This window comes from Aptenodytes patagonicus, chromosome 1, assembly GCF_965638725.1.
Source record: "Aptenodytes patagonicus chromosome 1, bAptPat1.pri.cur, whole genome shotgun sequence".
In the NCBI taxonomy this organism is placed as follows: domain Eukaryota; kingdom Metazoa; phylum Chordata; class Aves; order Sphenisciformes; family Spheniscidae; genus Aptenodytes; species Aptenodytes patagonicus.
Window position 1 is genome coordinate 63161678 of NC_134949.1, and position 26136 is coordinate 63187813.

General features: G+C 41.5%; 1 protein-coding gene across 1 annotated transcript in view; it reads left to right on the top strand.

Annotated features, from left to right (window-relative positions):
• Window positions 1-26136, top strand: part of LOC143155623 (tyrosine 3-monooxygenase-like) — a 33445-nt gene that overhangs the window by 3186 nt on the left and 4123 nt on the right. The window contains exons 3-10 of the mRNA XM_076328593.1: window positions 1609-1697; window positions 4966-5033; window positions 6231-6281; window positions 10017-10162; window positions 16926-17061; window positions 17707-17776; window positions 19451-19507; window positions 22620-22715. Of these exons, the coding sequence (XP_076184708.1) occupies window positions 1609-1697; window positions 4966-5033; window positions 6231-6281; window positions 10017-10162; window positions 16926-17061; window positions 17707-17776; window positions 19451-19507; window positions 22620-22715 (713 nt within the window). The remainder of the gene's footprint in view (window positions 1-1608; window positions 1698-4965; window positions 5034-6230; window positions 6282-10016; window positions 10163-16925; window positions 17062-17706; window positions 17777-19450; window positions 19508-22619; window positions 22716-26136) is intronic.

The window sequence follows — 26136 nt, forward strand, 5'->3', positions numbered from 1 at the left end:
CTAGCTGCAGCTTCACTTTCTAGTGGGGTTTGCAGATGCCTGTGAGAGCATATTGGTAACTAGGAGATATCTAAGTTGTATAAGCATGCTTACTGGTCAGCAATTATTTTACTGGGAAGATACAAATATGTACGTTCTGGCTACCCCCATCGCCTGAGGTTCCAGCTCCTGGATTAATCTATTTTTTTTTCCCACATGGACTTTTTATTATTGTCTTCGTAGTTTTTAGGTGAGCCAGACAGGTCTTCCCAGGCAGTTTGCTGAAGGACAGTGGTGAGACAATGTTCTGCCCATAGTGGCTTTAACCCAAATTAATTTGGTACTCAGTTGAGAAAAGCAGTGGTTATCTCTGCTTCCATGAAGCAGAGACAGATGCAGCCAAACTGGCATCCATCAGCACTATCCCTGTTTTACTGGCTGCATCCATTTCGGTGACCAGGCCAAGGGTTCTACCATGGTCCTTTTTCCCCTCTCCTTTAGCCTGTCTTGCTCTCTCCCAGGACTCAGCAAGGGGTAGGCAAGATGTGTATGCGGACATACACTGGAGGACTTATGATCAGGTACAGGTTTTGAGGAGATATGGCCACAGACGGCAGGACAGGCATCTTGCATGCAGAACCATTGGTACAGCCAAAGACAAAGGCTCAGCAAAAAAATTCTGGGGTGATGTAAGACATCTGTGAGACTAGTGTTTCTTCCTTTTTGTCACAGGATTGGCCATAACTGCATGAAAGAACTGGAATTTCCCAACGTTGGTGTGTATTTGTAGCCTTGTACCTTTGTGAACTGGCTGTGCCTGGATATAATATAACAGGGCTAAAGCTAAATTTACAATTCAGTAAAGAGATGCCTGGTCTCTCGTCAAGTATGAGATTAAGGTGACCCCAAACGGACCTTTTCTGAGCTGTAACACACTAAGTCTGATAACAGCATCAGTCTGACCTCGGAAAGCAGTATCAGCATTGTCTTATTTCAGTATTTTTAAAATTCATTGGTTATAAATGCTAGCACTTAAATTAAAATGAGCATACTTTAGTTTTATTTTAGTCACTAGAAAAATTCCCCACTTCAGGGGAAGGAAACTGTTTGGAAATTCAGCTAATGCTAGAATAATTTTGCTGAAAAAAAAAAAAAAAAGAGCCAGAAGGAAAAAACTTGAAGTCAAGATACTTCTTGGCCTGTTTTGTTTCTAGAAATTTCATGTTTTCCTTTTAAAATGTTGTTTTCACTTTTAAAGGTATGAAAATTTAAGACTACTTTTTAGACATGTTCAAAATATTTTCTTAAATCCAAACTGTAGAAATAAATTTGTTGTGCTTTGTCAAACAGAACATCTCATTTGGCCTAAAAGGAAATGATTTTGCCTTTAAAAATTATTTCTACTAATTACAACTGAGAGATTATCATTGCAAGTTAGTTTCAGATCATTTTTCATCCAGTCTGCCAGTTTGGTCAATTCAACTACTGACATATGGTGACACGTAGATATGAATATTCTTAGATATTGATGAAAAGAAAGCTTGTAATCTTCAGCACAACTTTTATTTTCTGTGTCTTTTAAAAATTATTTGATCCTATCTCATTTAATTCTTGCTGCTTTCTCTCCAGTGCCCTGGTTCCCTAGAAAAATCCAAGATCTGGACAAGTGTCACCATCTGATCACTAAGTATGATCCCAGTTTGGACCATGGTCACCCTGTAAGTTTGACCTCACTGTTATTTCAATTTTAAAAAAGAAACTCTCTGTAGTGAATTTTTTGTAAGGAAAATTTCAGGAGTAAAGAAATACTCATGAAAGGACAGAAAAAATGAAGGATCAGATAAAGGCTGATCTTCAGTGGAAGTAAGGAGTACAGAATGAATAACTTAATAATGAGAAAAGCTTATGGGTCCTGATTAATCAAGGTACATATGATTAACATCAGACACATGCCGAAGTAATTTCTATTCAACATATTCTTTAGCATGAGTTTACATTTCATTGTTTAGTTTAAAAAAACCTCTTGTTGATTATTTCACCCCTGATATATTTGAAGCATGTCCACTTTGTACTAGCTGGTCCACGTAACAGTCAAGTTCCCCAGCCTTCTGCTTTTTGTGTTTTCTATGTTTTGACCTTTCAGATAGTCCATATCTGCATTTTTAATTTTGCATATGCCAGGAATCTCGTTCAAGTGCAGATGTACAGAGGATGGTAATGAGGACAAGCAGCAAAGAGCTAGTCACTAATAAATACCAGATCCTCAGATCCCACAGAGGGGAGTATTATGCTTAAACTTGCAAAAATCGCCTAGACAGAAAATAAGATAAATACATGGCAGCATTGATTAATGGATGTAATACCTGAACGGAGATTTAAATGTGACTGGAGGAGCTCAAAAGGTCTAGTGATTTCAGCTGAGGTAAGCATCTAAAGTTTAAGGAGGAAGCAAGTTGGAAGATTATAATCCTAATTTACATCTGACTTTTCACAAGGTCTTTGGAGCCAGGATTTTGGCAGTACTTATTGATGCTACTCTGCAAAATATTGTTAGAATGTTTGTGACGGGCTTTCCCTTGGATTCAGGCAGTAGGTCTTGGTTATGAGTGGGCTGCAAAAAGGGCTTTACTCATAACAGTTTGTGTGTGTACTCTTAGCCATAAGCAGAAACTCTAAGAGAAAGAAGAAGAAAATGCACTGTAGAGTCCCGCTCTAGAGATGATAATAGTAAAGCAAACTACTGGGAACAAACAAACACTTGTTTCTCATCAAAGTTTTCCAACTTTAGTACAAATGAGATATGAGTTAGGTACAGACAAATAAGGGACTCCAAAGGGCCATTTGCTGATTGACAAGGTAGGTCACAGACTTGTTGTGAAGTGTTCTGCCAAACATCACATAGAAGTGATGCATGAAGAGGAAAAAAAGTACAAACTTTGCCCTGAAAAATGCAAGGAAGATTTAGATGGATGTCAACAGAATCTACAAGATATTGTCATTCCCTTTTCTAAATGTCTGAATTCTATTTAGACCCTTTTATTAACCTACACAATGGTAATGTTGTTAGCTATGTACACTTCTGTGTGCTACAAAAAAACCCTTCCGAGTCTATCTTCTATTTTTGAGAATCACTTATTAAACTATAATGCTTTAGGAGAGCTTCATATCCTCCTTAACCAGGACATCTTTCATTCTTCCTCACATCTTTCTGATAGAAACAATCCAAGTATTTGTCATTTTCCTGAACTAGTTCTGAGGCTGTTTCTCATGAGATAAATGAATGCACATTGGGAATTCTTTCAATTGGACCAAGCTCCCCTCCTACTTTGCCAAATAGGAGGTATGAGAGAAAGCACCAACAGTGCAGAGTTACAGAAGTATTGAGTGGGGATAAATCTACACTGCAGAATGCAGTGCAATGTAGAAATACCTAAACTAGCTTGAAACAAGTTAGCTCAGGCACTGAAAATCATTTGTCTGTGGCAGGAGGGAGCACAATGTGGGCTCATTTACTGTGCTGCTAAGCATGGCTCAAAAATGGACAGGTTGGAGGAAAGTACCAAATATGCTGATGTACAGGTGGCTCAGCAGAGATTTTGCATATACATTTACTACCAAATAGGCAATTTGGGCTGTCCATCTCAACAGCTTCACTTTGTTCTTTACTGTTTTCTTTAATGGCTAGAAAAGCAAACTGATGACACTGTGACACCAATCTCTGGGGCACCCTGAAACTGTCTGTAGCGGTCCCCCAGGGGGGCTCCTGCTGCTCAGAGAATGGGTACAGAGCCCTGGGATCAGCAGGGACAAAGCTGAGAGGTCACAGCATCAATGCTAGCCATCTGGCCTGATGGCTTCTCCACGTGTTTTGCATGGAATTGTTACAGCTACTGACAAGCAAGGGTGGCATCTGAATGAACATATTATCCATGACACATGATAAAAATAGACATGCTCTCGAGATCCAGTTCTTTCCTCAGATTCACGCACACAATACTCATTAACTGCAGTATTACTGGTATTATTGCTACACTGAAAATTATGTGAATAAACCTAAGGGAGAAATTTGGCTTGTAATATGCAAAGTGGTTCCAGTAAATTATGAATATTTTAGAATAATAAATATTTGTACAGTGATGCTGATCAACGCTGCTTTATGAGTTATATTAGTAACACAGTGCCAGATTTCAGATTTTATTCCTATTATGAATGATGTAAAATTCAAAGGAATTTGATTCCACATCTCTATTCGTATTTAATAGCTGGAGAAGCCTGCTTGAAGCTCAACTTCTAGTAAACGCCAGAGGGGCAAAAAGAAAACTCCAGTATTTAATATGTAAACTGCCCCTTTAAACAGATACCACTGAATCTGCCTTTATCATAACATGGTAATAAACGGGCAAGGGGGGACTGAGCTGAAAGGCTGTACTTTCTACAGATTCAGTGGCAGCTCTAATGATTTCTAGCCAGTGAGGACCCCTTCTTCGCCCAAAGTGCAGGGTATTGTGCAGGTGCAGTGTACTTTCTCTGGCAAGGTGGTAGTAGGCTTGGTACCATCATGTCCATCACAGTCCTATATTGCAACCTTCGTGCTTAGTACAGGAAAGAAATGATTTGGCGATTCGGCTCTTCCCCAACAGAAGTGATACCCCTATTTCAATTCCATTTTTAATGTGATTTGCATTTAAATTTGACTGTAAGTGTAATGGTCTGTGATGTAGTGTTTATGAACAACTCCAAAACCTTCCCACCAAGCCATGTTACCTTCTTTTCTGGTCACAGGCCCCAAATTTTCATCAAAATGTCACGGATGTAATTGATTGCAGACTTTGGCTTACCCTGTTCATAAGGCTCAAGGTTCATTGCCTCAATGAAAACAACCTATTTGAGGCCTAGATTTTCTGAATGCTTCTGTTAGCAAATTTATTTACGCCCACAAACCTCTCTTAATGTAAAACTTTTTTCCTGAATTATTTTCCAACTCAGGGATACACCGACCTGGAGTATAAGAAGCGGAGGGCATTCTTTGCTGACCTTGCCTTTAATTACAGAGCGTAAGTACAAGGCTGCTGAAGAGAGACTTCAGCAGTCCACATGCGCTTTCAGACATCTTCGTGTGCAAGAAATACTAGAGACTTAATCTTTTGTCAATGTATCAATGGGGCTATGTTTTAGAAGACAGAATTCAGCCACAGAAGCTTTCACTCCGTATGAAATAGACTTTTCCCACAACACAGCAAATATACCTTAATACAAAAATCTTAGGATTGCATTCACATCTCCTTCAGCGCTGTATTTTGCCTTAGCAGAGGTGATTTCTCAATATGACTCTTTCATTTCAATTTTGCAGTTCCTTTTAGGACTAGCTCCTGAGCTGAGGCTAATCTTTTTCAAGGAACTATAAGGAACAGTGTTTAGGAACATATTTTTGACAAAGAAAAGCAATTTACAATTTTTGTTATTTGTTTGATAAAATGTCTCTAGCTATGTACATTAGCTACCTAAAAACCTCTCAGGTCGTGTGTGGGTGATGGAAAATATTTCTGCCTTTACGTGTAAAACTTCACCAGAATCACACTGCTGTCTGACAGAGTCAATCAGATGTATAGGTAGAACTGGTTGTGGACTATCAGCCTCATGGTATCCAAGAACTGGTGAAATCTCCCACGTCTTGAGACACTTCCATTTGAGTGCAGTTTTCTCACCACCACCATATATCACAGCTAGTGCAGCACAAAATGGCATAAAAGCACACACTGAACTGACTCAGAGCTACTGAAGAAGTGAGAGCGAGGAAGAGGAGAGAAGACCGCCCATCAGAGAAGTTAGTGATAGCTACACAGTGTATGCCTGAGCAGCTCTCTGCTGGTGAGTTCATGAATCCTCTTCTCTGATGATACTGTGCTAATCACATCCTCCAGGGATGGACCCTGCAGGCACACACTGCATTTCGGTTGCTAGATTGCCTTCAGCAGAGGTAAGGGTAAGCCTGAAGGCCTCTTTTTTCTTCTATGAAGCAGAACATGGCTCCCTTTCTCACCATATCCCTCTGTTTCCTCCCCACACCGGAACAGACAGAAAATGCACACATTAGATCCTACCAAGACAAGGAAGTTGTTAATTATATACTATTTTGCCATTTCTATCTTCATTACAGCAAATATTCATGGTGCAGGCAAAGAAAATAATACTTGGAAACTGAACTTGAAACATGCTTTAGACGCATGCATTGTTTCCTCTCTTCATTACAGAGGAGACCCTTTGCCTCTCATTGAGTACACAGCGCAGGAGACTGCAACTTGGTGAGTTCATTACTTATACTCCGACTTCTGGGCCATGCCACTGCAGTCCCAGGAAAGACTGGCAATGTGAGACATTTATCACATTTTAAAACCATATTTATCCATCTCAAATTTTATTCCTTGGTTAAGTGTCGCCTTTTGGCCATTTGTTTTGCAGAAACCCATTCTCAGGGCTGGCCTTAACTATTCACTTTCTAGAGCAAAATGCATTTCCCTGACCATCTCCCTGCCTGCCAATCACATCAAGATATCAGAAGCCAGAAAACACCTGGAGCCTATAGTATAATTTCTTCTAACTGAACTCTAATTAACCATAGCTATGGTGGTGACAGAAATATCTCCTTTCCGAATCTGTTGCCGGGAGAAAATGCCCACTCGCAGGATGCAAATTCACTCAAAGGATGTGGCTAATCCAATGTTCATAGGACAGACCAGCCTTGTGTGCTCTCCTGCAAGCATTCATTGCTGTTAACATGAATAGGTATCATTCTCTCGAACTGAAGGTAAAAGAAATTTTGGAGTGCCCTTCCAGGATACATTATTTACACTGTAAAAAGGCCTTTGATGTCATATGAAATGATGGCAAGTTACTTTTACATGGGTGCAGAATTTCTTCACTGGGGCTTTGTTTCTCCTGAAGATTTGCCACTCAAAAAACAACAACCAAAAAACCAACCAAACCAACCAACCAACCAAAATTAATTCAATTCAAAGTATGTTTGCAGATGTTATGTGAAGTATGTTGCAGATTTGAAAGACAACAGAGTTCTTATTTCATATACCTGTTTCCACTTTCTCCCACTAACTTTAACAAATCTCAGTAAGCAGCAATAATTACACATTTGTGTGATAATACAAACATGAATATGTCCAAATGTCCCAACTAAGAGCAGAGTCCCAGGATTGTGCAAGGTGCCACAAGTGCACATAATAAAAGAGAGTCTTTGTTCAGAAAAAATTACAATTTAAATTGAAAGGCAGCCTAAAGGTGGGAGAAAGGAAGAATGATGACCACATTTTATAACTGGAACTGAAAAAAGCTAGAGCTTAAGTGATTTGCCAAAAATTATACACAAAGTTTATGTCAATGCCAGGAATTAAATCCATACACTAGATGTCTCATGCCAGAACCTCAACCACAGGGCCATCCCATCTTTTTCAGTGATTATTTTATTTTAAATAAAATCTACTGTGCCATAGAAAGCTTGAGGGGTGTTGCCCACAATCACATAGAAACCTTGCATCCAACTCATCCAGGCGGTCACATTTTTATTAAGCTCAAATAGGTTTTTACAACATCTTTCAGTTGTCGAAGATTGATGGTCGGTGTCATGCTCATGATTGCTACCACCAGCCAACAATCTTGGCATGGGATGGTGTGTGGGAACGTCATATTTAAGAAAATTTAATTTTGTGTTCTTTCCTGTTTTTCCCTTTTGTTGCCAACCTCCGTCATTCCAGCCCTTCTCCACCTAGAATTAGTCCCACTGTGGTAACGGAATAGGCCTTTAAAGTAGTATCTGCCTATTTCCCCAAACAGCAGCCAGCCCCAGCAACCCAGGTTGTCTTGTTATGTAAATCTGTTTCCAAAATTAGACTTCCCAATGGTTATCACAGCTCCCTGGGCTGTGCCTTGAGATCAGCTACATTACAGCACAACTTAATTGAGCACATTGCAATTGAACGGGAAATTTGTAGCACAGAATAAATTCCCTTGGTGTTCACTCTGAAGAGTTGTTGGATGCCTTCAGTTTGTAGCAACATGATTATAAAAATGAAAACTAATCAAGTGAAGAAATATGACATTCAGAAAACAGAGGGTACAGATGATCTGAATTTCTGTTTTCAAGCAGGCTTCTTGGAAGGCCCTGAAACTAAGTAGTCATAAAAGACGTCTTATGGGTAAAAGCTATACAAGAAAAAGGGAGAATCTAGGACAAAATTATGTGATGCACCTGTCACATCTTCATAATAAAGCTGAATAGTGCCACTTCTTCCTAAAAGAATAAGGAAATTTATGTAAAATAAGGTCATTGTCTTTAAAGTCTTTCAAGTGGCTGGCTTCATCCTTCGTTATGAGGCTCCTTTCTAGAGTATTTCATAGCCCACACTTTCAGCAGTTTCTCTTTTCATCTCTGGACTGAAGTACCATCAAGTAGCACCTTAATGGTCCTTTGAGTGATAGCACCTCCATACGGTGAGGTGTTACACCTATTTGAGACACTACATTAGGGCAAGCTAAACTGTTGTCTGGAAGTATCTGTTACTTTATTGACTTTGGAGTGAACTTAGATGATTGCTTTAGAGGTACTTAAAGAGGAGGACACTTAGCTTTGGATAATTCATCACTAGTCTCTGAGACTGCCTGTGTTTCTGTGGTAGTCAATGTTTGGACACACAGTAGAATGATGCTTTGGTAAAAGAGACCATATGTGCAGAACTGTAAACAAGCCTGACCTCTCTAGACTCCAGTCTGGGGATGAACTGTGTACTGGTTCAGATCCTATGCAATCCCACTGAAGTCAGTAGTATTCTGTGGGGAAATAAGCCAGGGCAACACTTGAACTCTAGTCCTCCTCATTTTTTCCTAATTCTTCTATGGAAATGGCCCAGTCTCCTGCGGCTTTTGCAATAGTGACAGCAGCCACTGTTTCCCTCTGTTCTTCTAATTTTTTTTCCTCCTAAGGTTTTCCTCCACCCCCGTCATCCTGGTTCATTACTCCCACACTGTGTAAGACATTCGTACAAATGAAGAGAGCCATTACCAGGGACTGGCTATCACCTCCATAGCAACAATAGCATCACAAAAAAAATACAATACAAAAACAACAAAAGGTCATTTTCCGTAGCCAGCATTTCCAAGAATGATCTCAATTTTCATAAAACAATGTTTATAAAATTGTTAACACCCTAGGGCCATGTCTGAACAAAAATAACCATTTCTATAAGGTTCTTTGCCATCCTATTACTACTTGTTTATTTTGCAACAGCTAAATATATTCCAAACCACAGCTCTAAATCCAAGCACCATCAAGTTTGGGAGAAGCTTGAAGCCTGTGCCCAAATCTGGTTATATATATTTTTCTTCAGCTGGTCTCTTTTTGTATAATGGGCTAAATGCTTCAAGAAGTTGGCATGTCTTTCAAATACATAGCCCATGCCAGGGATTTTGAACTGCAAAAGTATGAACCTCTTTGCCTGTCCAGATGTTACTCTTCAGTATCAGAAAATGTGCTTTTTTAGGAAGAGGTTTGTGAAAGTCAAATATAGGCTGGGCTTCAGCATGGAGATGGAGGGACCGGCTTTTCAAGTTGTACCCCCACATAGAGAGGGAGGGAATACCTGATTCATTCCATCCCTAAACTGCATAGCATAGAGAGGGCCACAGCCTCAGCTTTCTCCCTGGGATTTCCCTGGAACTTCCAACACCCTTATACCTAAGCAAGAAGCACTTTTGAATCAGAATTAAGTCCTGTTACATTAAAGGAGGGTGTAGGAAGGGATAAAACAGATTTGCTGAACAGAACCCACCTTCTGAAGGAAAAGTGAAACAAAAAACCCTTATGCTTTGCTACATCCACCCAGGCATCAGCTTCCAAGCACCAAGTGTCCCAAGTTCAGATTTTTAGACCATTGCATATGCTGGGGGTTTATGCCTCTCTGTGGATCTGTAGATAGGGCAGAGAAGTACTGCTTTATTGAGGTGGGTCATGCTATATGGCTTTTGCTTTTCAGGAGAGAAGTCTACAGGAAACTGAGCAGCCTTTACCCTACTCATGCCTGTACACAGTACCTGGATGCTTTCCAGCAGCTGGAGAAATACTGTGGCTACCAAGAGGATAACATACCTCAACTTCAGGACGTCTCCAGATTTTTAAAAGGCCAGTCATTATGAACCATGGTTTATTCTAGGTTTTCCTGGATACATATGTACACCACATACACACACAAACCATCTCGTAGGACCCAAGCTGGCGACCAGAGCTGATTAGCTGTAGAGTTCCCTCATGCAAGATGAGCTGTAGCACAGGACATTAATACCAGGCATATCTAGGGACCAAGCTGTAAGTAAGTTTGTGTTTGCTCTGTGAATGGCTGCAGTTGGTGTAGCACTAACCAGCTAATTCCAGTACTAACAGCAGTACAACCATAGCAGCACACTGCTCAGCATGACTTCCACACACAGGCTTTCTATGTGTTTGGCTGTATTTTATGCTTCTATAGCTATGCTGCTATTAAGACCCAAACACAAGTACAGGTACATACCTCTGAAGTCCACTTTTTTCTGATGCATGAGACAAGATGGCAACGTGTGCTAGAAGAGAGGATTTCCAGGAGGTCCTGCTAGTCTGTCAGCAGCTGCCTTGTAACAACACTGCTTCTTTCTGTCTCCGTGGCCCCACTTGCCACACTAAACTCTTTGGTACCTACCACGTGGCTGACAGAGCAGAAAGGCTGTGGTGTTAGTCTGTAAATGCATGAAGCTGTGGCCTCGGAAGGACACATAAAATTGCTAGGCTGACCTACCTGCTGTTAGCTGGGGGTTGACTAGCAAAGGGCAGGAGAGGAAGGGAGCCTGCATTATTTTTGAGGCCACAGGCTGCATAGATTCCCAAGGCCAGGTGCTTTGTGTCAACCAGCTGATTTTCTACCATTATCAAGAATGACTAAAGAAAGGCAGCCTTTAAAGCTTCCTTGCTCCTTCTCAGTGACAAGAAGATGTGCTAAAGAGTGGAGGACAGCTGATCACTATGCTGAAATAAATAATAAAAAGTATGGCTTAGCTTTAAATAAATTCAATTTAAATACAATATTCAGGGAATCAAGTGACCTACTCCACATATCAGTAGGTGATGTCAGTAAGCTTGAATGAGCTTTCTGTTGCTGAAGAGGTTTTCAAGACATTGCCATTTTTAGGGAAGATTAAGCTGTTCGATGACAAAGTTTTTATTGCACCTTTAGTGTAAGGGAATGGAAGGTTGGCATATGAAAAGCATCCCTCATGAGCATACCAGCACCATCACATCCAGCTGTAGGAAATTTCTGTGTATGCATTATGTATTTTCTCATATATTTTCCCTTCTATTCAACTATTCATCTCACTTCCCTCCTACAGTAACTGGGCTGATAAATATTTTTTCTCATGAAGTAGTTGAACTCATCTCATTTCCACTATCTGACAGCAGGGAGCTCCAGAAATCATGTGATGCTGATTTGATTACCACAGATATGAATATTCTTTAAGCGAATCAGGTGATTTCAAAGTGGGAGAATTTGGGATAATGTAAGAATATCTTGTCATAATACTATTTGCATTGCTCATGTTGGTTGACAGGATTTGATTGCCTGGAGTCCAGGCCTACTCACTTCTTTTGTAGGCTCTGATTCTAAATTTTCTCTATGCCGTACAAATTGTCCTAAGTAAAAAAAAAATGCAGTAAAAATAGTCATTCTGAAAATTCTGCTAGTAACGGTTGGGAAGATGTTCACAGTGAGTTTCAACTCACCTACTATAAACACGGGGTGTCTAGTGTAAGCTGATTGTCCAAACTGTTCTGACTGGGAATGAGAATCAGGCACTTCAGAGGTGTTTTATTCCATCCTGGAATGGGTGTCTAAGGAAAATGAAAAGAATGGCTCTCGGGAGCACTGGTCCTACCCTCCTTAAACTGTAGATAAAACCTGAAGTAGTTTAGTCTACAGGCTTTGTAAAAGATTATGCATAGATGAAACAAAGTTTGTTCAAAAGAACTGTGTTTACAGCTAGACACAATTAAGAGTGAGTAAGCTATTTTAGTCCCATTATATGGGGCTTTGGACTGATATCTTACTTATCTCAATGATTCCCTCTAATAAGGTCATTTCACTATGCAGAATACTTTCTAGAACAGCATAAGTGACATTATTGCAAGGTCCCTTTGTAATGAACTCAGTCTAAGTCAGAAGCATCTGCAAGGTCTGTAAAATCTGTGTTAAAGACAGCCTCATGCCAAGCAGCCACTGGGTGAGGGGTATGATTTATAAGGAGTTCTGATTTTTCCATTCACCATTTTTGGTGAATGGAGTCAAATCCAGTTGGCGGCCGGTCATGAGCGGTGTTCCCCAGGGCTCAGTTTTGGGGCCGGTCTTGTTTAATATCTTTATCAATGATCTGGATGAGGAGATTGAGTGCACCCTCAGTAAGTTTGCAGACGACACCAAGTTGGGTGGGAGCGTTGACCTGCTCGAGGGTAGGAAGGCTCTGCAGAGGGACCTGGACAGGCTGGATCGATGGGCTGAGGCCAATTGTATGAGGTTCAACAAGGTCAAGTGCCGGGTCCTGCACTTCGGCCACAACAACCCCATGCAGCGCTACAGGCTTGGGGAAGAGTGGCTGGAAAGCTGCCCAGCAGAAAAGGACCTGGGGGTGCTGGTCGACAGCTGGCTGACCATGAGCCGGCAGTGTGCCCAGGCGGCCAAGAAGGCCAATGGCATCCTGGCCTGGATCAGAAATAGTGTGGCCAGCAGGAGTAGGGAAGTGATCGTGCCCCTGTACTTGGCACTGGTGAGGCCGCACCTCGAATACTGTGTTCAGTTTTGGGCCCCTCACTACAAGAAGGACGTTGAGGTGCTGGAGCGTGTCCAGAGAAGGGCAACGAGGCTGGTGAGGGGTCTGGAGAACAAGTCTTATGAGGAGGGGCTGAGGGAACTGGGGTTGTTTAGCCTGGAGAAAAGGAGGCTGAGGGGAGACCTCATCGCTCTCTACAACTACCTGAAAGGAGGTTGTAGCGAGGTGGGTGTTGGTCTCTTCTCCCAAGTAACTAGTGACAGGACGAGAGGAAATGGCCTCAAGTTGCGCCAGGGGAGGTTTAGATTGGATGTAAGGAAAAATTTCTTTACTGGAAGAGTGGTGAAACATTGGAACAGGCTGCCCAGGGAAGTGGTGGAGTCCCCATCCCTGGAAGTATTTAAAAGACGAGTAGATGAGGCACTTAGGGACATGGTTTAGTGGACATGGTGGTGTTGGGTCGACGGTTGGACTCGATGATCTTAGAGGTCTTTTCCAACCTCAATGATTCTATGATTCTATGATTCTATGATTACTAATTTGGGTGGCTTTTACCACCAGCGTCAGCAAGGCCAGAATTTTTGCTCCTTACAACTCGTCAATCAACTGTGTGCTTAGGCTCTTTCCTGTGTTACAGGCGTGCAGTGCTCAACCAACCAAACCTTAACCAAACTGTAGGCTGTGATGTGTCTCCCAAAATTCCTTGGCATACAGTGGATGTATTTCAACTACAGTCTATGTGGAGATGCATAGTGCAGTTCCTCCTGTCACTGGTTAGCTCTGGGTGAGCCCTGAACTGTCCCACTCTCCCATTTAGGACATAAATCCCAGCATATATCTTTGCTAAATACTGCCTCTAAGGACTGGACCATTCTTCAGCATATGTGATGATAAGACGTTATGTAGAAGGTTAGGATAGGATAGGATAGAATAGAACTATTTCAGTTGGAAGGGACCTACAACGATCATCTAGTCCAACTGTCCGACCAATTCAGGTCTGACCAAAAGTTAAAACATGTTGTTAAGGGCATTGTCCAAATGCCTCTTAAACTCTGACAGGCTTGGGGCATCAACCACCTCTCAAGGAAGCCTGTTCCAGTGTTTGACCACACTCTTGGTAAAGAAAAGCTTCCAGTCTAAACCTCCCCTGGGGCAGCTTTGAATATAATAAACTATAGGGATGCAGAGAGAGAGAGGGATATCCTGGAGAGAAAGTGATCATGTTTTAACCAGCCCACACAGCCAGATAAACTTCCATCTTCTCTTTTAGTCAGCAGTATCTGTGAACTCAAGCAAGCAATTCCTTTTGACTTCAATACAAGTTGAACTCCAAGATCTGTCTAGTGTTACCTGGTCTGCCAGTGAGGCTGGTTTGAACAGAAATGAACTCTACATCATAAGTATTTCATAATTACTTAAAGGGAATTTAAATGGTTAACCATGTGACCATGTAACATGGCATTTTTCTAAAGGGTTAACTAGATAAACCCAGGCACGTCTTTCTTTCTAGGAAAGATGTTTGGATTTAGGCATTCATTGTCCTCCACAGCTGGAAGAAATTACAGCCAGTGAACTCAAGCAAGCTCACACTACAACACACAGGCCTGTATACATGAGCTTTTTAGGCCAAGAATTAAGCCTTACAGATCACTTTAGGTCAACTGCTCAAGACCTTCTCTTCAACTCATTTTGATTTGAGAGCTATTTGGGCAGCAGGTCCAATCAGCCACACCCCCAATTATCTACTGATTGCTGGTTTTATTGTGCAGTAATGAAATAGAAGTTCAGATTTTGCAGATATTACCTTCAGCAGACAACTTTTTCCTATGGCTTTTCAAGGCAACTGGCCAAGTCTGTTTCATCAGCAGACTGTCTGATTCACTGGCCTATATTTAAAAGGACATCTCAGGGAACATAAGCTGTAATTTTCATTTTCCCTCCTGCTCCTTCAACATGGATGCTAAAGCAATATAAATTTCCCCAGACTTTTTCATAGTCCTTCCAAAACTGAGTTACTTAGGGCTTGGTGTTCGTCTGATATATTTTTCAGCTGGTGCAGTTTTCACTTCACTCAGACTCAGAATTTAGCCCAAAGATGACGAGATTCTGAGCTTTTCACATTCCTCTGGATTGGCTTAGTATGGCATCAGCAGCAAGAGAGTACCCTTCTGTGCCAGCTCCTGGCTAATGCCTAAGGAGACATAGCTGATGGTGTGTCTATTCCCCCACACACCCTGCTTTCTTAACTGGGGGGTGGGGAGAACAGTGCTTTACAACCATTTCCAATTTCCTGGTTAACTCTGATGCTTTTGCTGGTTTATTTGCTGTTGTTCAGCTTTTAGGCAGTTCTGTACCTATTACCTTTGAATTCAGCAGAGCAGTAGAAGATAACCATGGCAAATGCTAACCACCTAGTCCCTCACACTGTCAGGTAGAAGCTGTCCACTCTTTTTTTGTCCTGTATAGCTTCAGATGCTTTGTCACTTCTAATTCTTCCAGTGAAGCCTTTTTTTCCCTTTTCTTCTCTTCCTGTCTCTCTTTTTTTTTTTTCTTTTTAATGAGAAAAGTGCTAATAGCCAGACAGAGCAAGACAAGAAATGCTGGAAGAAACATTAAAAACCAAACCAAAACAAATCTTGTAAATGGCTTGGTTTCTGGGTGGGATTTTTTTTGTTTGTTTACATAAAATAAATTAGGTTCCAGGCTTCATGACACAATAGAATATGGATAGAGAAGGGAGAATAAAACCATTTCTGATTTTTTAAAAAATGTAGTTTTATGCTTTAAAGAAGATGAAATGTCATTTATGGGAGCTGAGAATGCAACACAGATTTTGAATATAGGACTTCAAAAAGATTATCGTTGGCTCTCTTTTAAAGCAGTAATTTTCAATTTTCTTAGCTTTGCAGACCACCAACATGTTTCCCAGGGAAATGCAGATTATGTAGTCTGCTGACCATAGGACTGGTTATTTTGTTAGTTGTCTCTCATAGACCTTTCATAGTAACGCAGGGTGTCCTGCGGTAACACTGATAGCACAAGCTGAAGTCACAGCGCAAAAGTATTGCATTCTTCTGTCCTGTTCTATGGACACATGCAAAGCAAAACATCTACGATCACATCACTGGGAGGCTGTGTAGTTAGTTCTAGACAAACATAATGGTGAAAAAAAAAACAGAGGGGAAAAATAGGTGAGAGCACTGATGGAAACTCTGATGTTAAATGGTTAAGGGCCAAATTCCAGCACCCTTATCTCTGACTAGGACCTGTTTGCTCTTTCTCCTGTGTGTTCCCATTCTAATGAAGTCCAGGCAGAAAGGTAAAATTGATAGCAAGTTTTGCCAGTGCTGAGCTACTTTATATATGTGGAGCATGCACTGACAAATGGAAATGAAGTTGAACAGTATACTCCAATTCTACCTCTGGGGTATGTTGAACTAGGCCCATTGAGGAACAGAAGAATTGCCCAGACTGGATCAGACCCACGGTCCACCTAATTCTGTCTTCAACAGTGCAAGCTACCAGGGGTTTCAGTGCAGGGAATAAGAAACTCTGCAGAAGGAGGCTAAACAGTAACCTAGCAGCAGGGAAGAGTCAGGTGCTCTCAGGCAAGAGTAGGGATGGGGTGTGTCCCTTGTCAATCTCCTGTTTGTTTTTTACATATACTGTAGAGGAAATGAGAGTGAATCTAAGAATTAATAAACTAGCCGGGACTGAAAATGCAGGTTCTGTCTCCTGCTTGATCATAAGGATGATACGTGACCTTAGATACATCACTGACATGTGGGTCATAGTAGAAAAATGTGTGTAAATGTGCTAAAAATGTAAACTGGGGTAGGCAGTACTTCCGTAACTCACATCATTGCTGTGTGAATACATGTGGGTTGGATGATTAAGTGATTTAATGTTGCAGTAATTGGACCCATAACAGTACAGGGACAAATCGATAATGATAAGTCAGGATGTTTCTACCATGCTTAGGTGGAGGGAACTACTGCAGCAGAGCACGAAGGCCCTCTGAAACTGCTTACCTGAAGTAAGTGTGCCATGTAGTTAACCCTAGAAACTCCTAAATTCAGTCTCAATTCCCTTTGCAGAAAGAACAGGTTTCCAGTTGAGACCAGCTGCAGGATTGCTGTCTGCTCGTGACTTCCTTGCCAGCCTGGCATTTCGTGTCTTCCAGAGCACACAGTATATAAGGCATTTCTCGTCTCCTATGCATTCCCCAGAGCCGTAAGTTTGATGCACAATCCTGTCCTTCTGAATGTGTTGGGGATGATTCCCTTGGGAATGGCTCTGGAGCTCTATCCAGTAGTCCACAGAATGAAACAATTTGAGAAACTGGTAGCTGGAGAGTTAGAAGGGGAAGTCATGCATGAGAGGGTGTGGGTCTCTGTCTCTCTTGCAAAGTTGTCTGGGGAAGCAAAAGAATGGAGAATATCTGGTTTAATCTTTTCATCCTGCCTTCAGTTACCATCTGCTGGGGTTTGATTCCCTGCTGTGAAACTCTCCCAGTAAGTGCTGGCCAGACAACAGCAATTACATTTCATGAGAAATTACAAGTTCACACAGACACTTTTGTTGCATGCTGGGACAAAACACGGGCCTTTCAAAGATGTTGTGACATAGGAGACTAATGCCCGTGCCATCCCAAGTGAGACAATAGCCAAGGTAGTGCAGGGCAGCTGGTTCCCCATGGCAGAAGGGAATGCTCTGTCATGCTCCCTGCAGAGCCAGGCCAGGTATGCAGGCAGCTACTGCGGAGCAGCCCTCACACTAGCTCCCTTTGGGGGTCTATCGGCTAAAGTCCTTCATGGGAAGTTCATGTAGGGTAGGAAAAGAAACCTTTATTAAACATGAAGGTCACTTGTTTTCCAGAGACTGCTGCCATGAGTTGTTGGGTCATGTTCCCATGCTAGCTGACAAGGAGTTTGCCCAGTTCTCACAGGTAAGAAGTTTGTTCTGCTGGCTGTTTAGCCAACTGCTGTGGATAGCAGGCCAGACGTGCCTCAAAGGCATGTAGCTCACTGTGCTTGAAACGCTATTTTAAGACTTGATTGTGCCTGAGTCGCAACCTCCAGGGGTGGTGGGCTAGCATTTACTCCAAGGGAGTGGTAGCACTACTCCCTGTGGACATTGTGTAAAAGGAAGGGCAGGCAGTGCTTGTGGGACTTGTCTGTGGGAGGGCCGTGTCAGTCTGCAGAAGGATGCCAGTGGAGCCTCTGCGGTGCTGCGTGTTTGAGTTGTACTGACTACGCTGTTCCCCTGTCTTCCTGTCCTACACCACATGAACCTAACCAGCAACAGCCATCGAGCCCCCAGGCTGGTTCTGTCTCTGGACGTACATTTTTATCTCACATGATACTTTAATTGTGTCCATCACCATGTCATTCATTGGAGTTGTTTTTCCTTTTACAGCTCACCAGATTCTGACAGCATTGCTCACACTAGTGAGGAGGCTCCAAAAAGCAAACAGGGCTTCTTTGTACAATAAGGGGCTATTTAGTATGAGCAGTCAATGTCAGACCAAGCGAACTCAATGACCTCGTATAATTAAAGACTTCAGAACTATGAATGTGCCTCAAAACCATAGCAGAGGAAAGAAGACAACTCGTATTCTAGGCTTATCAATCAGCTGCCAGAGTGGAAACTGGCAATAAGAGCAGAGGGGTTACATGATGTAGGTCCCTGTCAGAATATCTTAAAAAGAAAGCCAATTCACCTCATATAATGTGGTTCCCAGTTGTATTGACTTGGATACATGCCAGTTTCCATTTTGGTCATAAATATCGGTTATTATCAGATTCAGATGAGTAGTACTTAAAATATCCTAGTGGTCTATAATTTATTCTGGAAGAAAACTCTTCAGTTCAGTTCAATACCAGAACTGAAGACACATTAGAAATAGTGAGATTATAGCCATTTCAAAACTTTCAGCTTTCCTCTTTTCCCATCTATAACACAGACTATACAACATGGGATCACCTTAAATGAATTTTCGCATTTCACTGTTTTTTTTCACAAAGTATTTTCACATTTGAAATTCACCCCATGAAAATTCTTTTTTGTTCCATTCAACATGAGACAATGAATGGTGAAAATGCCCTAATTTTGTTTGTTTGCTGCATGATATGGCTCCTGGGATAACTAAGAAGAGACATCTACAGATTCCTATTGTGAGAATAACAATTAACAGGCAGCACAGATGAGAGTAAACAGAATCCTCCCTGCACGGATCTGACCCACTCATAAGGGCTGTCAGAAAGAGAGACAGAAAGGTAATGGCAAAGATAAAACCCACCTTGCTGTCCTTCCTTCTCATGCCTCCCTATAAATCTCTGCCAGGGATACTCCAGCATTAAGGCAAGAGATAGTTAACTTTACACAGAGAATGCTGAGGATTAAACACTCATCTAATGTGGCTCCCAGTGGTATGTAGCTGGGGGCCAGGCAGAAGTAGGCATCCTGGAAGCCGTGGAAGGTCATTTTGGGTGACAAAAACAATGAATAGTTCATGCTATTCATGCTAGAAATAATGCGGTCCTCCCCCTTCCCCTCTTTCTCTCCCTTGGGCTGAATAATCACACTAGTGTAACACTGCCTGCTTGCTTACTTGCTTTAGGATATTGGACTGGCTTCTCTTGGATCATCTGAAGCGGAGATTGAGAAACTGGCCACAGTAAGTACAGATGGCAGTTTAACATCGGAGGAAAAACCCAAACGATTCACTGCATATCCCTTACTGTGCAGGGAAGGCTCTTCTCCAGTGTCTCAGATTAGCTACAAAAATGGGACCATTAGCAGGATTGTCTCTTCTCCTCATCCACAGGTTAGGGAGGTGCTGGAGCAGGGGCTGGAGTCCCTCTGGGAGAGCCCAGAAGCATGTGATTCCACCTGAGGAAATGCTTATACTGTTTACTTCTATAAGATTATATTGCTGAAGCAGAGTTTCTACAATTTCAGCCACAGGAGGGTTGCAACTCGCTTTCCAGATTTGCCTAATAGACTGGATACCCAATGTGATTCCTGCATTTTCTCCTACACAAGGTGTAGGGAATCATCAGAATTTGATTCACCCTGTATTCATCAATCTCACAAAATAGGTGAGCACTTAAAAGCAATTTGAGAGCAGGTACTGTCATTCAGTTCTAAGTCACTAGGCTGTATACATCTGCCAGAACAACTCATGCAGCACCTTGCTGCCATCTTAACTTGTTCTGAAAGTGGACTGGAGGCCAGATGATTTCTTTTCTGATAATGACAGCCATTTCCCAGTGTTGATGATTTTTTCAGGGGAGGAGAGGAGCCTTACCCTCACCCAGCTGGGTGAGGCTCATTCAGGAAAGGGGGTGGATGGGAGGAGACTGTCACTCCTGAAATTCCTCACCCAGCCCATAGCCCCACTCATGGTGAAGTGGAATGAGGCACTGTGTGAAGGAGATTATGGCTCACCTAAATAAAATCTATCTGCACATATCCATCCTTGGGTCAGGACTAGGTAAGTAGCAGTATTTTTAGAGTTCGGAGAGCAAAAGGTGCCAGTGCTGAATTTTTTGTAGCATCATCCAGGTCCTGGGCTGGTGATGTGAGGGGACTATGTGGGAAGAGGCAGTGACACGTCCACATTTCCTCTGCAATTTCCCCTCTCTGGGTCTAGAGGCTAGTAAGATTAAGATCCATGCCTTTGCTAGCGTTAAAAGAATTATAGGTCCCAGAGAGCCATTTTGCATCATTACCCAGGTCTTGGTGACTGGGTGAAGGCCAGTGGCTTACATAGCATTCCTCTGCAAGCACCCCTCCCTGACCCTGGACTGGCTAGGACTAGATTAGAGATTGGGTTAAGGTTTGAAGAATGATGGGTCTCATATCTGAAATTGTCATAGTATCATCTATGGTTTGGGGAGGTAGAATAAGGTCACCTTTTTGAAAGGGCTACCTGCAGTTCAGGATCTGTGAGAACACAATTTTGTAAGCACCATTCAAGTATTCTGAACAGTAAACATATTTGGGATTAACAACTCGATCTTCAACTGTTTAAAAGTTAGACATCTAATCTAGGATTATTGTTTGGGTTCCTTCACTAGAAAGCGAAGATAAAGAAGAACCTGTAATGTATTCGCTATCCTGACATAGATGTCTAACATAAATTCTTTTTTTTCCCTGGAAGCCCCTGCCATCCTCTGTTCATTATAAAGAGAATGTAGGTAACTACCTTAGATGATATGACAGCATTTAAGCTAACTAAAAGTTTATTTAAAGAATCTCAACTTTGCTTGCTGCTATGATCTATAACATTTGTAAGACAAACTTTAAAATGCCATTGTTTGATTCAGTCCCTGGACTGCTCTAAGCAGGTAGATCCATGCACAAGAGATGGGAAATTGCCAGTGTCCATGTTGTCCACAGAGTGCCATTACTACTGTGTCTTGTACCCTGTTAAAACAGTGAGAGCCGAAAGAACCTCACTAACTAAAAGCCAAATACAGGATATCTAAGGAAACACGAAAAAGAATTCCTCCTCCTCCCATGTCTCATTCTCCAGTCAAAAAGACCTTCTGCAAAATGAGGAGATACTCGAAAGACTTTTCACTGTGAAATAATAAGAATCAAGATTATTAACACAATAAGAATGCAGAATTATTAGCTGAACTGTAGAGAAAGCAGCTCAGGATTCTGCAGAAAGAAAGATCCTGGCATGCTGTTTCTTTAGTGGTAAATTTGCAGGCTAAAACCAAGTCATCAAAATTATAAGACATGTGAAAGAGAGTGGGAGAAAGAAAGAGAAAGAAAGAATGAGGCAGAACAGACAGAATAACATAGGGTTTCACATTATTTTACAAACTGCCTGCAGTTCTTTAAGAAGGGTGCTGAGAGTGCAATACTTATGGCTAAACTGAAGCCAAGGTCCAGCCCTGTGTATGAGGCAGCAAAGAGCTATGTGTCCCTAAAGGAACCTTGAAGACTTGTGACACAAAGCCATATTCTTGAAATGCCTCGTGTTTTCCATGTTTTTCTTTTGCACAACACCTATCCAGCTGCTCAGGGGTCAGACTGTGTCCAGAATTGGTCCTCCACTGTCCTTTTCCTTAGATGCTATAATAAGGGAAGGGCTAACAGGTTGGCAGAGCCAAGAGTTGCTTTTATCCCACTATTGTCCAGCAGGTAAAGGAAGTAGGGTCCTAAGCATGCTTTATTGCAAGAAAAGCCCAGATGTTTCTTTATTTTCTACTGGAGCATGATAAAGATGTAATTGGCATAATCGTAAAGGGTACATTGCTGCTAAGGGATAAGTCATTCTTCAATTCTTCTGAATGCTATCACACAGACAAAGGAGGAGCGAAACTGTCCTTTCAAGTACCTTTCCTAGGGTCTTGAACCCTCTGTGGGGGTCTACCTGTCCTTCTGGGGACCATGGGTTGAAATCTGTCAGCTTCCACTGACTACAATGAAGCTCAGGGCTAAGGGGTTGCGGGGTAATTTGTAACATCTTCCAAAGAAAGAAGGGGATAGGACTTTATGACTTTATTTACCCATGTAATTATCATTAGCAATTTTTTTTTTCTATTTTTTGGGGAGTGAGAATGGGAAGGATGGCAAATTTTGAAAAAATATATGTTATAATTTGTGTTATATATGTTGAGACAAAAAAAATTTCTTAAAATATACAACTATAAAATTTGAAGACACAAAGACATTAAGGAATAAGGATAAAAGGAAATTAAGGAAAAATGAAAAGCTTAAAAATGAACTGCCTGTTGAGACTGTTTTTCACAAGCTGTTCTTATTACCAGCTTTATTGGTTCACTGTGGAGTTTGGTCTCTGCAAGCAAAATGGATCGATCAAAGCTTACGGGGCAGGTCTGCTTTCGTCTTATGGGGAGCTTATGGTATGTGTCAAATGTATGGTATGTGTCAAATGTATGGTATTGAAAGATTTCTATAATCCAGCTTTCTGAACTCTCTGGTAAAAGCAAAATATTGGTTCCTCACATAAAACAATATGATTTAAGATACTGTTTTTTCTTTTGCAAAGAAATTTATTCTCCCTTCCCAGAAGCTACTGAGTAGGGGAAAAACTACTGTAGGATTGTACCTGTCTTCCACCTAAAGAGATGAAATGCAACGAAATCAACCATCCTATAAAGTATTAGCTTCTTACTGCTCCTGGCCACTAGTAATATGGTTGATGAACAGAAAACTCATGTACCTTTCTGAATTACTCACTAGAGGGCAATATTATGCCTATTACGAACTGCTGCTTCGTCCATGCCATTGACATTCATGTGCATATGAATCAGAAAGGCACTGACTGACTGGACCAAATAAAGTGCGAAGAAACTGTAAACAGACTGACAAAAAGAAAATGCTTTAGTATTTTACATTCCTAAATACATTTCAAAACTACTCCCAGCTCGAGTTTTATGTAGATGAAAATCTGTGTACACAGGTTTGATACTGACCTGCCTGGACAGATTAACTGTGGAAAGAGGGACTGTACACCTTTACAGAAAGCTTATGGGTTTCCCCTCCTTTGGACAAACAGTTGATAGGGGAGATATTAATTTCTCATCATTTTCACAGAGCACTGAAGCAGATAATCAGTTTCTAAGTGTAAAAGCCCTAAACTGGTATCAGTAGGTCTCAATTGCTTCAGGCCATGCATGATGTTTTGGAATGAGTAAGAAGCAGAGGAAGATAAAAAGCACTCTTTTCAAGCATTTTTATAAACCAGAAATCAATTTCTTCATGGGAGATGTATTTTAAGCTTAACACATAGACACAACAGCCTAACAGCCAGCTACATGATACATTCACATAGAACGTGGCTGGATTAGCACAGCTTGGACTCCCATAACTGGAGATAGTTGGATTGTTATGACAATAAACATATTACAAAATTCTCCTAATGGTATACAGGTCAGCCCACTTCCCAGTCAATTGACAGAAGGAAGAAACAACATGTTAACATATCTCAAGCCATTTATAATAGGAGTCCCAACAGAGCTAACATATAGAAAGGGGAACCCTCCCAGACATCAACCTTCATTTTACCACCTGCTGAGTTCAGCATTGGTTTTCTCCCAACACTTGCAATTTGGAGGCTTTTGTGAGCAAACTGTGGTATATGATTTGCAGAGCTTTCTCTCTTGATAAGCTGAGAGATCTGCATGCTCATTAGCCCTCTAGAGAAATAAACATGCCTTCCTTTCTACATAACAACCTGATCTTGTGCCTGACTGCTCATGAACATGAGCCGAAGTGTGCTAGCACTATCGCAGCACTCATCTGTAGAACAGTGAAACGTATTGTTTTGAAACAGCAGATCAATGAGCTCCCCTACAAATTAGGCTTCAGTGCAATGCTTTTGGGTTACATGTCTATTTATGTGTCTATCTGTTCTAGGATAAGGCTGAAGTTACTGTTTTTCTGGGAATCCTTCAGTACTTGCTATATTCACAGCCAACACACAGGAAACCTAGGCTTGCTTTTATTTACCTGGTAAAACCAAAAAGGTCCAATGTCAAAGCACAGTTCAAGGCAACAGTTATTCTACTCTGCCTGCCTGAATACTTTATAGTTTTAAATCTAATGCATTTACATGTTAAACAGGGTACTAAAGGGCAGGGGTAATCTTGTCTCCGATACCTACGTAGCTTTCATAGTAATATGCACCACAGAATCTATCGCATGATGTTACCTCCTTTTTCTGTTTAATTTGATGTTACCTCCTTTTTCTGTTTAATTTGATGTTACCTCCTTTTTCTGTTTAATTTTGACACAGATGAAGGTAAAAGTCATATCAGAAATGCTCACTTTTGGTGGCTGGAGTTGAGTGAACCAGACTGGTGCTCTCTTTCCTCTCTTTCTACCCTTTTCTTCACCAGACACCAACAAGCTCTTCTGCTTTTGATTAAAGTAGTAGGCAAGAACTGCTTGTTCACAAAACTGTGCTATATAACAAAAAAATATAACTGCATCTCAGATTCCCTACCACTAAGGTTGACAATGGAAGCAGTAACTTTCCTTGAGTTGGTAAATGGTAGATTCTTGTAATTACTTTTATCATCAGTAGTTGTGGGGTAATGTTGCTGGATAAACTTTTAATACAGCTGGGTCCACCTAGGTCTTCATCCATCATTTTACTGAAATTACATGCAGATGTGAAAGCATTTATATTCAATAGGTAATGAAGAAAGATTACCCTCCTTCCAAAAGTGTGTCCATCTTGCATGTAACACTTAAGACAGTCTGAAGATGGGCAAGTAGTTCACCAGCCATGCTGCTATGTGCCCTGTACAATCCCTACGTGAGCTCTGCAAGTTCATCACAATGCAGCTTTTGGGACAGCAGCTTAGTGGGTTCTGTGCACTTCACCTTGAGCATCTGAAACTTCTTGTACACAAATTAATTATATCCATGGCCTTAAGTGCTGAAGTTTCCTTTTATGGCTGACGGATTAATCTCTCAGATTTTTATTTGGAACAAAACTGAAACACAGAAACATTTCCATTTAATCATTCCAGTCTGCATAAGCATCTGAGTCTAACTTCAGTATAGACAGTGGCAGTGTGAGTAAAGTGCTGAGGTCCTATGCCTAAGCACCTGCTAGCAACTTGAAAATGTATACCAACTGTTTCTTTTACAGCTGAAGAGAGGAAATATGTGTAGTGCAATATCTATTTCATAGAAGGGATTTTTCTAGAAATACTGCAGTGGCTAGGCAGTTTCGTTAGAGAAGATGAAGATTGGAAGATAGTGAGGGTCATGACAGCCTTCAGTTTCTTGCAAAACTCATTTTGCAGTCTTAGACTGGCTCTTGAGAAAGCTCTAGATAAGTTTTGCTACTGCTTGGGAGAAAGCCATTGTCTATCCCGATAATTATCTGCCAGTCTTCTCAGTATGGGCCCAGACGTGGGCGTGTGCATGGAGGCCCCAAACTCAATTCCATATCATTTAACTGATCAGCATATTTGGCACAGGCAGACTCACTGCAGCTCATGTGATGGAGGAGGCATGCTGCAGCAACCTGCGCAAAGGAGGGGTTTCCTCATCACTGAAGGCTTCTTAATCAGGAATAGCAGGATGATTTGGTCACTGAGGAAGCAATAAAGGCATGAGTTACTAAGGCTAGGTGGTTGGCTACAAGGAGATAACATCTAACCAGCTGGAGAGGGTGAGCAATAGTACATCCAGCTAATGTTATATGAGAACTTAGCATCAACAAGGAGCCTGGGAACATCCCTGAACTGCAGCCTGGACTGACTGTCTGTGGGTGTGTGACTGTAACCCAGGGAACCACATCCTGAC